This window comes from Ruditapes philippinarum, unplaced genomic scaffold (genome assembly GCF_026571515.1).
Source record: "Ruditapes philippinarum isolate M1 unplaced genomic scaffold, ASM2657151v2 ctg5383_1_1_1_1, whole genome shotgun sequence".
In the NCBI taxonomy this organism is placed as follows: Eukaryota; Metazoa; Mollusca; class Bivalvia; order Venerida; family Veneridae; genus Ruditapes; species Ruditapes philippinarum.
In genome coordinates, this window is record NW_026861954.1 from 45,730 (window position 1) to 61,691 (window position 15,962).

General features: G+C 32.5%; 1 protein-coding gene across 1 annotated transcript in view; it reads left to right on the plus strand.

Moving 5' to 3' along the window:
* The window catches only part of LOC132717455 (uncharacterized), a 37,386-nt gene extending 29,160 nt beyond the window's left edge, over window positions 1-8,226 (plus strand). The window contains exon 8 of the mRNA XM_060700923.1: window positions 6,562-8,226. Coding sequence (XP_060556906.1) covers window positions 6,562-6,610 — 49 coding nt within the window. The 3' untranslated portion in view covers window positions 6,611-8,226. The remainder of the gene's footprint in view (window positions 1-6,561) is intronic.
* The last annotated feature ends 7,736 nt before the right edge of the window (window positions 8,227-15,962 follow it).

Here is a 15,962-nt window from a genome sequence, read left to right on the forward strand (position 1 = left end):
ATAATCATATTGAATTGAAGCTTAATTTTTTAACAACAAATAATATATAAGATTTTCGCTTCTTTTTTAAGGTAAAAATCAGGACCTCAATGATACAGAAACATTTGAAGTCGCGGGAAGAGGTAAAATAACTTTACATCATATTGCTTTATTTCTTTTCATTATAACATTACCATCACGTTTTACTCGTATTAACATACTAACGATTTGTAATGTCTCAATTTTGCCGTTTCAAAAGAATAATACTTTTTTACATTACAACATTTCCGAAGAAACAATTCACATAAACAATTCGATTTAATCTAAATGATTAACTTATTTGTTTTAAATAATAGTTTACTAATAAATAACCGATGCAATGCTGAAAGTAAGTAAAACACTTGAATTTTTCTCTATCAAATAACGCATTCAGGCTCTTTCAAATTTGAACGACCCTCAATGATGCATTCGATTCTAACATAAGAATCTCCGTAAACAAGCATTAAAATGACAAATAGTGTGGCGTACATTTACCAAGATTTTTTTAAATGTGGAAAATTAAAACAATATACATGTATGTACATTTGAATAAGATATCTGATAATATTCTTCATTTTCGCTTATTTATTTCAGAACGTAAACAAGACAAAAACAAATGTAAGCAAACATTTGTCATTTACGTGACTTGAATATTTATAGAAGCCGTACATAAAAAGATATTTGCATTTTTCATTATAGCGTACCTTAATAGAGGTCATACTTTTAAACTTTCTAACGTTTATATCATTACATTTTCATGAATAAACAAAACTAAATAAAATGTTTATTATTTTACAGTTTTGGACTTGATTTACTGGAGTGATGCACAACAATCAATCCTAGTTCTAGGCGGAATATTAGCTTTGCTTTATTATGTATCGATAAACAATGTTATGGCGGTGATTTTTCACGTTACACTTTTATTAAGCTTACTGACAATATGGACACGTGCCTTCGTCAGAATACTAAAAATAAAGCGAATGGACACGTTAAATCTGCAAAGGTAAGCAATACTGCATACCTTTAATTTAAATAGAAACTATGTCAGATCGGAAAGAAAATATACTTTTTTGTAACCTTAACGGCATAGAAGATGAATATCAATTTGTTCAAATTTGTCCCATTTACACAAATATAGGAAAATGGTGTATACTATTACTATATGCATCCTAGAAATTTTAAATTTATTGATCTTTAAACAAATGTAAATATCAATACTTTGAAAAAATAGCATAGCTTGTAATAAATTATTATTTTCAGAAATTGAATATATGAATAATGTGTATGAGTGATAAAACCTAATGTTAAATGTTATGCTTGTATTTTTCCTCTCGATGTGTTCAATCTATGTTGTTTATATGTTTGTTTGTTTTTTTGGTTTTACGTCACACCGACATAGTATAGATAACGTTCCAGCTTTACTGGTGGAGCAATACCTCGGGTGCTCTTCCGTACATTATTTCAGACGCAAACGGGCACCTGAGTAAAACCACTGACTTTCCGTATGCTAGCTGTTTATATGTGTAATGACAAAGAACTATTATTTTCAAGTCATATTTTATACTAAAATCTGTTTTGTTCTGTCATGAATAAGATTTTGCTTTTCAATACTTGTACGGATGTATTAGGGTTACGCCGCAGTAAAATATTCTGTTTCATTTACTTGCCAATAAGTGCATCCTAGATAACGTCTTTTGTTTCAGTCTTTTTTTTGTTATACCGTACCTTTAAAGTGTTTCCTAAATCATTTATTTAGGGTTCGCATCACACGTTTAGGATTTTACGCAGAAGATGAATTAATAATATTGTCTACATGTTACATATATCTTTTATTAAAACAAAAGTCTAATTGTATCCCTTTGATTCATTTCTTCTACTAAGGTCAACACTTTTGTACGGCAAAAAATTGAGATATACTATAGTGGGCAACATTGAACTTGGAATGAAATCTGCTTGGGGTACACTTCATCAAACAATTTTTTCAGACGACATTAAAGGAATTGTGGTATTTCAAGTAAATATTTTTTTAGTATAATTTGTTTTGTCTCAATCAACATTTTCAATACTAGTATAAGGTTCTATGACGTTGTGGAGTTATCTTGTTTTGACATTTCTGTGCTGTAGAAACAAATATATATTTTGCATCTTCAAACAACATTTTCTCCGTTAATGAATATTGGACTGTAGTTGCTGTCAGTAAAAATTATAACAGAAAGAATATACGATTATAAATACATTCCTATGAACATGATAATGAACTATATTAGCTCTAAATCTATGAGTGTTTTATGTATAATTTTTAGCCTTAAATGCAAACTTTTCTATTTATTGGCTCTAAACAGTGAGGTTTTCTAATTTATTGGCTTTGAACGTTATAAGCTTAATTTGTACTTTCTCTAATCATTGTGAGCTTTTTTATAAATGGCTGTAAACATTTTAAGCTTCATTATCCCTCACCTATACGATAAAAAATGAAAATGTAGAAATTGACTCTGTCCATCTGTTCGACTGCCTTTCTGTACGTCCATAAATATGCTATTTATCGAAGGGATTTGAAATAACTTGGCACAAATGTTTTTTTTTTAATAAGACAATGTGGCATGCACAGTACAATGTCAAGGTCACACTTGGTGGTTAAATGTAAACATCGTCTGTTGGAGAATATACGTCGTGTCCGGTATTACTTTTTCATCCGTCAAGGGATTTGAAAAAATACTTTGGACAAATGTTTAAAATAATTAAACATGTCGTGCGCAACACCAAGACGCTTACTTTCCAGGTCAAGGAAACACCTGAATGTCAAAGCTTAACATGCTCTTTTACAGGGTATAGCTTGTGTCCGGTCTATAACTTTTTCATAGATCAATTGCTTTTGAATTGTTTTTGGCACAAATCTGCATAATAATAAAACGATGCTTTATACGCAACACTAAGACCCCTACCTACAAGATCAAGGTCACACTTTAAGTTAAGCTCAACATGGTCTATTATAGTGTATATTTTGTGTACGGTCCATTGTTTATTCATCGATCAGGGGATTTTGAAATTACTTGGCATAAATTTCACAAACAAAAATGAAACAACATGCAGTGCGCAACACCAAGACGCCTATGCTTAAGGTCAAGGCTACACTTGGAGGTATACACTTAAAATGATCTGTTATATCGTATATGTGCCGTCAATAAAGAGATTCCGAAATTACTTTGCATAAATGTTCTAAATGATAAGACGACATGTCATGTGCAACACGCCAGACCCCTACAAAGGTCAATGTCAAACTTTGAGGTCGAAGCCGTACATGGTCTTTTACGGGGTATGATGCAAAGTCAGGTCCAAGTAAGTAAACTGTCATTGGTGAATGACCGACATATCTTGATTAATGAAAAAGTCACGGACCGAACAAGAAATATACCCGGTAACAGACCATACCCTATACTGATTTTGTATCTCGCACATCATGTGGTTTTGAAAGGTGATAACAATTTTTCAAATAGATTTCTGTAGGAGTTATCTAATGAAATTATTGTTGCGTGTGCAGATCTAGCATTGATCACGATTTTGCGCTGCATGTCAAGATCCAGACCTCAATTTTTGAAATACCACAATTATGTGCTTCATGCAAAACTGCCCGTAAACAGGGGACTATGGTAACTCTATGAAATATTCTTGTTGGATTTAAACATTGTGGGCTTTTTATGTATTGACTTTACTTATTTTTCCTTCTCAACATTGTGAGCTATTAATCTGTTGGCTCTAAACATTCTGAGTTTCCTTTTGTATTGACTCTTAAAATTGTGAATCTTTTAACAGCCAGGCCCAATGCTCATGTGATAAAACGTAACCCCAGCAATAACTCTGTAAGGGCTTTTTATTTTGAATTTGAAGTAAAATTAGAATTATACATATTTTATATGCATATATGTTTATTTTTCAGCTATGTTTTGGATTGCTTCTCACCGCTTATGTTTTGACATTCTTCAGACTGACAACCCTCATGGCTATAGGTAAGAACTACCAATTGCGTTTGTAACAAATAGAAATAAACAATAACAAAAATACATTTACATAAAAATATTTGAATACAAATATTTTTATTAAGTTTCAAATACGTTTTTTTATATACTGATTACACAAACACAGTGTCACTGGCTTATAAAATTATAATTTAGTGACGCCTTCTCTAGATATTTTTCTCAGCCTTTTACATTCTGTCTTTCTAAATTAAATTTGTCATGATGATTCACTTTAAGGGTATTTAGATGAAAATTAAAATTCAGTCAGGCAATATTATTACTCGCTTTGACAAACTACAGGTTATCCTGGCTAGCCTGGCTCTATTTTGGTGTCACATGTCTATCATTTTCAAGTTTTTTTTCAGAATTAGGGTAAACGTGACTGATAACTAAATGTATCAGATCTGTAACAATACACTTATGTGAGTTTACACAAAGTCGTCACAATCTTAACTTTGTTCACCCGAACCGTTCAAATATGAATACAATTACAAACATAAACATTTGTCTCCGATACCTTTTAATTTACCATGTCTTCAATCAGCTTGTTCGTAATGATTCTGTTTAAAACAACTTTTATCCTGGTAACACCTGCAACAAATCTTGTCAGCATATATAGGGCAGAATATGTCATTTCATGTAGTTATTGCAAAAGTGATCTTGGCAAATATATATATTGAATGCAATGTATAATAAGCCCATGGATCCGGAAATTTAGGAATCTCTCAGTCAGTGACGTTTTTTGTTTGACAATTTAATTACATGTTAAAATTTGATTTTGTTTGACATGGTTAAGACGGATATACCTCAAAAGTACGTCATATTAAATTAACATTCAATTGTAAAACAGGAACATATGCCATACATAACATAACCTTGTTTGCCCGTACATTGCATGATTCTCTGATTATTTATCTTGTTCATGTTACATTATTGTTTACCTGCGCGTCCCCTTCCACCCCATCCCCCCTTTCCGATCTTAATTTTCGTATTCTTCATAAGGAATGTTACGCCTATAGTACATGTATTTATTTTGTATGGTAATACATATAGCTTGATTGTCTATTTATCGTCTATCTGTAGGTTTCTCTTGTTCTTAATTTTAAGTCTCACACATACAAATACAAATAAATACCAAGTTATGGACCCACGGACGTTTTTTTTTCAGTTACATTGGCAGTTTTTATCATACCTAAAACATACAAACGACACGAAAGTAGATTTGAGAGAGTTGCAAGCATTTTTAAGAGGTAATTATACACTTCTATCGAAGTCATATCAATAATTATTTAACAAAGCTGAGTACGCAATAAAGCAATATAATTACTACTCACACCACATATTTTATTGTCAGGAGCGATCAAATACTAAAACATGTTCCATTCAATTTAATAACTATGTAGTGTATTTTTTATAATAACTTTTCAACTTGTGTACTATTTGAAAAATATTTCATAACATTAACGTTTATAAAAACAACTTTAGATAATTTGTTTTAAAAACAATTTGTCACTAACCTAACTGTTAGTATGGAGGAAATAGTATTCTGCTAACCAATTTTTTAATTTTAAGAAACTGTACTTAAAAGCTGAATCTGCAATAAAGCAATATAATTACTTCTCAGGCCGCATATAACATTGTCTGGAGAGATCAAATACTAAAACAATTTTCAATTTAATAACTATGTAGTTTACTTTTTGAATATAACTACTCAACTGGCGTGCCATTTGAGAAATATTTCATTACGTAATAGAAAGAGCACCGAAACACGAGGTTATCTGATTTGTACGAGGGGGCGTAGCCCCCGAGTATTAATCAGATTACCGAGTGTTTTGATGTTCTTTCTCTTTTGTATCATAGTCAAACATAAAAACACGTTCCCTGTTGTCACAATATGAAACCCCGGCAAAAATGAACCAATGAACGAACATCTGAATATGATATTTCTGTCGCTTTCCCTTTCTCTGCCGTCACAATATGTAAACCCCAGCAAAAATGAGCCAATCAATGGGCATGCTCTGGAGTGCGGGTAAGTAATACCCGCACTCCAGTTAACGCACTGTGCATGTATATCTATACGATTTAACCCTGACACATATTCAACAGAAAGGTCTCCAAACTATGATACAAATTACTGTTTTAAACAACTCTTGATAATTAGTCTTATAAAACAACTTGTTACTTACTTAACTGTTAGTATGAAGGTAATATAGGTATTGTGCTAACCCATTGTTAAATTTTGAGAAGAAACTGTACTTAAAAGCGCTATATTTGATTTTTTTTTTCAAATACAATTTGGCTTAGATATTTCCTTTGTGTATCTAGTTGTCACTATTTTCCTTATTTGTATGCACACTTGCATACGAATTCAGAAAATGAGGTGAGAGATAATTTGTGTACTCTTTAGTCATATATATCAAAATAATGTGAAAACCGCTAACATAAAACGTAGGTTTTGTCTTTCTAATTGTAGGATAATCCGTATCTTAGCAGATTTATGTCACCTTTTATAATCTCTTTGCAATTTTAGGCTGTCAAGAAAATTACGGAATCAGCCAGATGAACTTCATGAAGAATAACGATGTCTCTTGAATACAATAATATACAAAATATATATAGACCTTTTTACAATACGATATTTCCAGGGAAACGGAAGACAAAGGTCTATAACAATTATAGTTTGATATGCTAATACGACATCGATTTTATTTAAGGCGTACAGCTGTCTTCAACTGTTAGGAATGTGCATTAATTAATCTGCTCACATTCGCTCACAAGATTTCAATAGAAATACATATTTAGTATATGTGATAATATAACCAAAGTCCGTTTTGTAATTCTGCTTAAGCCGGTGCTAGGGGGCGTGGACGGTAACTTGCCCTTTCCAGTACCGTTCATGAACAGGCTCAATCAAACCGAGCCTGCAACATTTAACAATTTTGCCGTGCTGGGCTTTCTTTAGGGATTCTGTTTTTCTCTATTTTATTTGTAGTTTCATTTCTCACAATGGTTTCTGTTTAATATGTAATATAATCATGATTTTGCACGGTAACATATTTCCATTATTATAGTCGCTGTATTGGTTTTTTTATATCTTTTGTTATTTTTGTGTTATTTCTATTTATATGCTCATGTTTTAAAAATTTAAGAGGTTAAATGTCTCGGCTCAGCGTTTTCCCAACAAAGACCTGAAATTGAAACTGGCAGGGGAAACAAACTTAGAGTTAAACCTTTTTACGATCGTAAGTTATCTAACTGTTTTGTTTTAGAATATGAGTTTCACTTTATTCTTACATGTAACCTATATCTGTAGATTGTAAATGAATTCAGGATAAATGCATATTTATTATAAAAGCATCTGACTACAAAATCACTATCCTGCCATTAAACGAACAAATGTATCTAAAACGCAGTAAAGATGTAGATATGTAAAGATTAAGATTTATGTATGCCGTCTTTGTTTTTTTTTGTCTTTTTTGCATATCCTTTTCCTTATTGATAGGATGTAATATGTCCTGTTTGTTTATACCATAATATGATAAAATAATAGTTTGAAATGTTTAACGGTGTCACAAAATGCTTATGATCAAAATAAAAATCTTTCTTTTTGTTTATTTGCATTTCTACAAATCTTGTACATTGTAATTTTATATGTCTTTATTCTGATGCCTATGGCCCGTCCGGCTTTAAAAAAAAATGTTATATTATTTCATGCGTACTTTTTCGTAGGTACATATTGTCCAGATGTATTTATATATATATTTTTTTAGAGACAAGGCAGAGTTGTTACCTTTTATTTTCATTTTGGAATATCAAATTTATCACCTAATACGGTGAACGATAAATAAAACTCACGCGAATAATGTATTTTATAAGACTTCATAATTGTATGTACTAGTAGATAAATTAAATGATTTTATGAAATAAAAGGATACCCTAGTGAAAGTTCAAAAATATGACCCAATTTTTAAAGCCACCTTCATTTTCATTAAATCTGACAATATATTATGTATATTAATAAACCATTTTTTCAGATATACTTGTTCTTATTTTTGTGTCTATTCATTTCAAAACTATGGGTTTTCCTTACCACTTCTAAAGTAAGATGAAGATGAAATCAGTTAAGAATTAAATTACTGATGCAAATTTTTAATATTTAAGTCAATATTTTTTGCAATCAAGACGGTAAACTTTTGTTATATTTGTATTTTGTGTATAGAACATAATAAAGTTCAATGAAATAAAGCTTTAGCTGACTTTTCAAACATTGTCCATTATACATTTGATGCCTTAACCACGGTACATGGGTAAAGTTGTTTCCGAGTGTATGGTATAATGTTACATCTTATTCTCAAAGATTGCATATAAAAGTAAAACCTGTGTTATCATTCTTATAAAAATAAGTTTAATATCATTTCCAGTTTTGTAATAGGAATTAATGTTGAACTGTGATTAAGTCTTTTACAAAACAAACTGAACAAAAACTTAGAACTTGAACGATGTTATGCAGCCATTGAAATGATTAAAAAACAAGAGGAATAAACAGATTGTAATCATTTCCTGGATCGTTGTTATCCCTGCAATGCTAAATGAGTACGACTGAACGCAATCCAAAAATAATCATTCAGTAGAAGTTTCATCAGTGTTACACTTACAATTATGTATTAACCTTTTTTGTTTCATTCCATTTTTAGCTGTGTTCTACTTGGCACATCTGTTAATTAACGTGTCTTTATCATGTTTTGTTTTCGCATACATTCATCCTATATCACCTTTTTTCTGTCTACATCAGTACGAACTGCACTTTTTCGCTCATTACTCAGTCCAGTGTTTTCTTTTCGGATACCTTATGAAACTGAACATACGCTTCCAAGAGAAAACACTATAAAGCGAGTCTTTACCCTGACCAATTAAATTGTTATTCGAATATACATGTATCGCAACACAGGCACTGAAATACCTGTACGAATGAACTTACGAAATGTGATTTATAAACCTTAAAAAAACATGAATTGTTCACAGAATTATGATGATTAAACGTATATTACAATTTATCCATCCACTTGTTATGTGTGTAAGCTGTTCTCTATATAGTTGCGTTCCTTATATAAATATTGCCGGTAAGATATTTTGGTTGTAAGGGGCATCGACATTTTGATTAACACTGGCTTATCTGCATTAACACGTTTGAATTTCAAAAATGAGCCTAGTTATACATTAGCTAGATGGTCTTTAAAATAACCAGAGCCATGTTAGCATGGTCATCCCCTGCCGAATGTGTTTGGTCATTGGAAGAATGTATATGTAGTAGAGCAGAATAATTCAATTTAAAGAGGTCTTTTGGTAATGAAAACTGGTGGCTGAAGTGATTACAGATTTGAAACCTTTGTGAATACTGATGGCTGAAAATAAGAAAGGGCAATAACTGAAAAATAATGCAGAGTAGGTTATCATTATTGTGTGCTGCCCTCCTCCTGAATGAATCTATCCACCTATGAAGTTTCAAGTTGATACCTCTTACAATTTTATAGACAAGCTCAGGACAAAAAGTATGAAAAATTACAAAGGGCAATAACTCAAAACTTATAAAGGGAAGAGCTATCATTCTTGCGCACAGCATTTTTCCTTAATATGATAAATACACCTATGAAGTTTCATGTTGACATCTCGAAGACTTTTTGAATTATGCTCCATTCAGGTGAAAAATTAGGTATAAAAAATAACAAAGAGCAATACCTAAAAAACTATGAAAGGTAGAGTTATCCATATTATGCCCTGCGCACCTCCTGAGTGAGATACATCCACCTATGAAGTTTCATGTTGATATCTCAAAGGCTTTTTTAGTTATGCTCTGGACAAAATTTAAGCATGAAAAATAACAAAGGGCAATAACTGAAAAATAATGCAGGGTAGAGTTATTATTCCTGTGCACTGCATCCCTCATTAATGAGATCTATCTCCCTATGAAGTTTCAATTTGTAGTTTCAATTTGATACCTCAAATACTTTTTGAGATATGTTCGGACGGAAGTGCCAACAATTGGGGTTTATGTGCTTTTTCTTTAATCTTTATGAGGCATGTTTCCCCATAAACAAGAAACATTACCACATAAACCAGTCGGTTTATGGGATTTCCCTCTTTTCTTTTTTAAAATTATGGGCGGAATGTTTGTTTATTTGGAATTTTACGGCACGTCAACACATAGCTGGTCATATCGTGCCGAATGCTATAACATAAAAAATGACAAATTGAACCCCGACAGCGACCTTGACCTTAGTCCTAGAAACCCCAGTCTTGTTCGCGACACACCATACATCTATTGTTATTTAATATACGAAAGAAAGATTACCATCCTTCCATGCATACTGAAGTTTCAGAGCGGACACGACCACCACCTTCTATATTTATATAATATAAAAAATGACAAATTTAAACCCTCACAGTGACCTTGACCCTAGTCGTAGGAACCCGAGTCTTGTTTGCGACACATCATACATCTATGGTTATTTCATATGTGAAATTATCGGGGGCATAAAAATAAATTAGTTTGAACCCCAACTGTGACCTTGACGTTAGTCGTAGGAACCCAAGTCTTGTTCGCGACACACCATACATATATGGTCATTTCATATGTGAAAGAAAAATTAAAATCCTTCCACGCACACTGAAGTTTTAGAGCGGACCCGACCACCACCTTCTATATTTTATTTAACATAAAAAATTACAAAGTTTGAACCAAAACTCTGACCTTGACCTTAGTCGTAGGAACCCGAGTCTTGTTCGCGACACACCATACATCTATGGTTATTTCATATATGAAAGAAATATTATAATCCTTTCATGCAAACTGAAGTTTCAGAGCGGACACGACCACCACCTTCTATATGTATATAACATAAAAAATGAAAAAGTTTGAACCCCACTGTGACCTTGACCTTAGTCGAAGGAACCCCAGTCTTGCTCGCGACACATCATACATCTATGGTTGTTTCATATATGAAAGAAAAATTAAAATCCTTTCATGCATACTGAAGTTTCAGAGCGGTCACGACCACCACCTTCTATATTTATATAACATAAAAAAATGTCAAAGCTTGAACCCCCACAGTGATCTTAACCTTAGTCGTAGGAACCCGAGTCTTGTTCGCGACACACCTTACAGCTATGGTTATTTCATATATGAAAGAAAAATTAAAATTCTTCCATGCATACTGAAGTTTCAGAGCGGACACGACCACCACTGTCTATATGTATCAAGCGGGACGGAATGACGGACGGTTCGATTTTCATATGCCACTATGGAAAAACTCAGGTCTTGTTCACAACACATCATACATCCACCTTAAGTTATTCAATTATTAATGAAATCCTTTCATGCATAATGAAGTTTCAGGGCGGACGCAAACACCACTGTCTTAATGGGTATCAACATAAAAATCAACAAAACTTTGAATCCCAGCAGTGACCTTGACCTTAGTCGAAAAACCCATGGTCTAGTTTGTGACACATCATACATCTATGGTCATTTAATATATGAGAGAATTACAGTCCTTTAATACATTGAAGTTTCAGAGTAGACACGACAACCACCTTTTATATTTATATAACATAAAAATGACAAAGTTTGAACCCCCACAGTGACCTTTACCTAACTCATAGAAACTAGAGTCTTGTTCGCGAAACACCATACATTTATGGTTGTTTCATATATGAAAGAAAAATTAAAATCCTTTTACGCACACTGAAGTTTCAGAGCGGACACGACCACCACCACCTTCTATATTTATAGAACATAAAATATGACAAAGTTTGAAACCCCACTGTGACCTTGACCTTAGTCTTAGGAACCCGAGTCTTGTTCGCGACATACCTTACATCTATGGTTATTTCATAAATGAAAGAAAAATTAAAATCCTTCCATGCATACTGAAGTTTCAGAGCGGACACGACCACCACTGTCTATATGTATAAAGCGGGACGGAATGACGGACGGACGGACACACGGACGATTTTTATATGCCACCCTTCGGGGGCATAAAATGCGTGTGCCCTAAACATGGGCAGAACTCAACAAAATGGAATTTTGAAAGGGGATTAGAGGTTATGAAGCCTGCATATCAGAGATAAGACATCAAAAAGCAAAGTTAAAAGCAGGCAAAATATCCTCAGAGTGATTCAAAATTATTCAAGTATGAATATTGGTACAACCCAACTAGATAATGCCGAACAGTTGAAACTAAAAATACCACAATCGCAACATTAATGTCGTGCTGAACCGACAAGGAAAATAAAGATAACGATTATTTGATACTGGTGTAGGGAAGGGGTCAAAACAATTAAGTTAAAACAAAGCCAGGGGAAAATGGAAGATACATACCGTAGACGAGAATACAATAGGACACAATGGTGTCACCTTAATATGTAAAAAAAACAAATGAAATAAAAAAGAACACGTCAAAATTGAAAACGTTGCATACTCGGTTTGATTGAGTCTCTTCATGGACGGTACTGTCAAGAGCAAACTATCGACAACGCCCCCTAGCTCCGGCTTAGCTGAATTCAGCATTTAAACAAGACATTTTAAAATTATGAATTTAGAAACATCTGCAGTATGTTCATACGGCGGTTATCATGGAACCTTCAATGTGACAAAGTAGTGCCATTCCATGAAAAGTGGGGTATGATCCTCAATTAAAAATATTCGTTGCCTTTTACGAGAAAACAATGGGCGGAATTAAATAAAATGGAATTTTTAAAGATGATCAGAGGTTGTGGGACATACATCAGAGGAATACAAAGGTTATTCATGTGAAAATGTCATTTTTTCGTATGACGCAATCAAAGTGTCATCATTAATATTTGGTATCTCGTGGGAGTGCACCGGAATTTCCTGCCACGCTTTGTGATTTTAAAGTTTTTCAAAAATACTTAGTTTTGTCTAAGTTTTGAATTAAGTTTAATTTAAAACGAGAACTTTAACACATGGATTTATATCTGAAATCATTTACGTTTTCTTACTACTTTTTAAAAAAAATGATGGTAGAGCAGTCGTGGGTATTCCCGAACACTCTTGGTGAAATAAGTAGTATTCGGTTTTACACGCCGTACTCATGATTTTCAATTGACATTTGACGAGAGTTTTCATTTACATTTACTTGCAAGAAACACTTATCTACGCACACTATCTAAAGAGTTATGACATTTTATATTGGACCCGACTGCTTCTATAACTGATCATATGTCTGTAATACCGAACACACATGCGTGTATTTCCGAACACTGCCAACTATTTAAAAAAAATGTATCGAACATAACTGAATTTTACTGTTTGCAAACTTTAATATTTTTCTCTTGTTTTATGTGTTTCTGCCAATTGTTTTTGTACGGAAATTACATGTTAATATGTTGTCCTAAAATAAGTAAATATTTGTTATTTTGATACTATAAATAGATGTTTATGTAATAAAGTATCATCATATAGAATATGCAAAATATCTAAAAGATGAATCCAAACATTTCTTCGTATTAACACCAAAACGGTATCATCATTACAAAAAATGTCATTGAAAAAAAATTTTGAGCACATTGAAAAATATTTGACTCGAAGATAATTTATGTTAACTTTATTATTGTTTACATTGTTGCATATCGGACATTACACTTTTAGGTATCGAACATAACCCTACAAAGTATCGATCATTATACCATATACTGTAAAGTTTTTTCTCCTTTTTTAGGTAACTATGGGTAAATCAAGATCTTTGTAAAGATTACGACATACGTTTAATAGAAAAAGACAGTGATGGGTACTTAATAATAGAACGTGCAAGAAGAAATAGTATACACCATCATGACAATTTTAATCAAGTAGTAGTAATGAAGTTTTCTAATAGAGCATTTGGTCCTAGGAAACGAATGAAAAAGGAGCTAACAAGAGCAAATAAAACCATTCAAGAATTAAAAAGAAATAATATAGACATTGCTAGAAGGTTGAGAACAGAACAGCGAAGAAGACAACGTTTAGTTAAACGACTCAATGGCTCCCCAAGAACACAAAAAAGCAAATCTGAAAATGTCATGACAGCTGGTTTAACAGAAGTACAGAAGAACAAAGTAAGACGAGCAATTGTTTTTGTAATATTGTAGGTGAGCAATTACGTAACAGAAAAGGGTCACAGTAAGTCCATCATAAAAGGGCTAGACATGGCTACAGCTGGCCAAAAAATAAAGAAATACAGAGCTCACTCTATATTTCGTAAGAAGACTGGATTAAACATTAATACAATGTCAAAAACACGGGCAGGACAACAGAAAAATAAAAAGCAAAAACCACTAGTGAGTTCGAGATACTTATAATTTGATTTCAAGAGCGTGCTGACGATAGCAGAATTCAACCTGGTAAGGCCGATACGGTGATTGTAGGGTGATGAAGAAAGACAAACCTTGGTTTAAACAGATTATCTCCAGAATTTGCACCAATATTCTTGGCTTCTAGAAAATACTTATTTTTTTGTTTCATTTGCTACTTTTTGTTAAGTCAAGCCGAAACATATTCAGTTATCTGCATTTATAGCCCCTTGTAGTTGCTTTTGCTTGTAGGAGTTCTGAAGAGATGCAATCTTCATATTTTAATGGATATTGTTATATTTTTCTGTGAATTTCTCAACGTTTTGTGCAATATGCTGGAAGAAGAATACATTACGTGCAGAAAAAAATACAAATAGTCTTGACTGAAACACCATAGGTATTACTAGATTTAGTGAAGGAGCAGGTGATCAAATCAGCAAAACCTATATTTCCACTCCTGTAACCTACAGTTAATGCATGTATCACAGAGCTAAACATACATGTATATCTGTGCGTGCATCAACCTGTTATTTTAATATTGCTTGTATATAATAACGTATTCCCTCATAATGATGGGTATTTATGGAAAAAAAGTTCTTTACAAGTTTTAAATAATTTGTTATGTAGTATTGCGACTGCTATATGACTCAAATGTCATATTGTATGGTAATGACTAGTACCAATAAATATGGTCCTTTTTAAAATCCATAATAGATTGCTTATATTAGATAAATTGCATAATAGATAAATATAACGTTTATTTTAGATATTTTCACAGAAACCTGGGATTTGGAGCCTTTAAAATAAAAAAAATGCATATTTGTCAATCACAGCGCACGCACTTGTCAGACATATAAAAAAACGTAATATAAGCCATTTTGAAAAAAATCGTATTTCAACGTTTATAATAATACACAAGATAAAAATGTTCGCCCGAAAAAATCAGAACACCTACTTGCATTTTATTCCATTTTCAACATTGTCACATATTCCTTTAACTGTTAACGCAGTACACATTATATTATTGACGATCGTTGTCAATTTTTTGCTTCATCTTTAAAATCAACAACAAAATATGCGAAAAAAAATCAAAACTGTTCCAAGTTTTATTCCATTTACAAAGAGTTTCGACAGATCTCGATTTGACTCCCAGCTTTGTAACATTCGAATGTGCCGCGCTTTAAACATGGGAACCAGCAAACTCTGTTGACGATGTTTTCGGTGGCAAATTAAAACGGAATATTTTGTCTGTTCTTCAAGAAAGTCAACAAAAATAAATAAATAAAATAACGTCATTACATACAAAAGCAAAAAATTAAGATTCAAAACCACTTTAAAAATATCAAATGCTAAATTTTGCGTGACTTGGTGAGGTATGTTTTTTCATATGGAGTAATAAGCCCAATTCTGTCATGTATGAAACATTCAGGTAATTACTACTCGAGATAGGGTGCAAGGTTTTCCAAATATGAAATATTGAGGATCATATTCTTGGGCAGCTTAAGGGAAAAAGTGAATCCTTGAAATTTAAGTCTAGTGGGTTATATTTAATAATAAGAAAAAAAACAAGAGTGAAAAAGAATT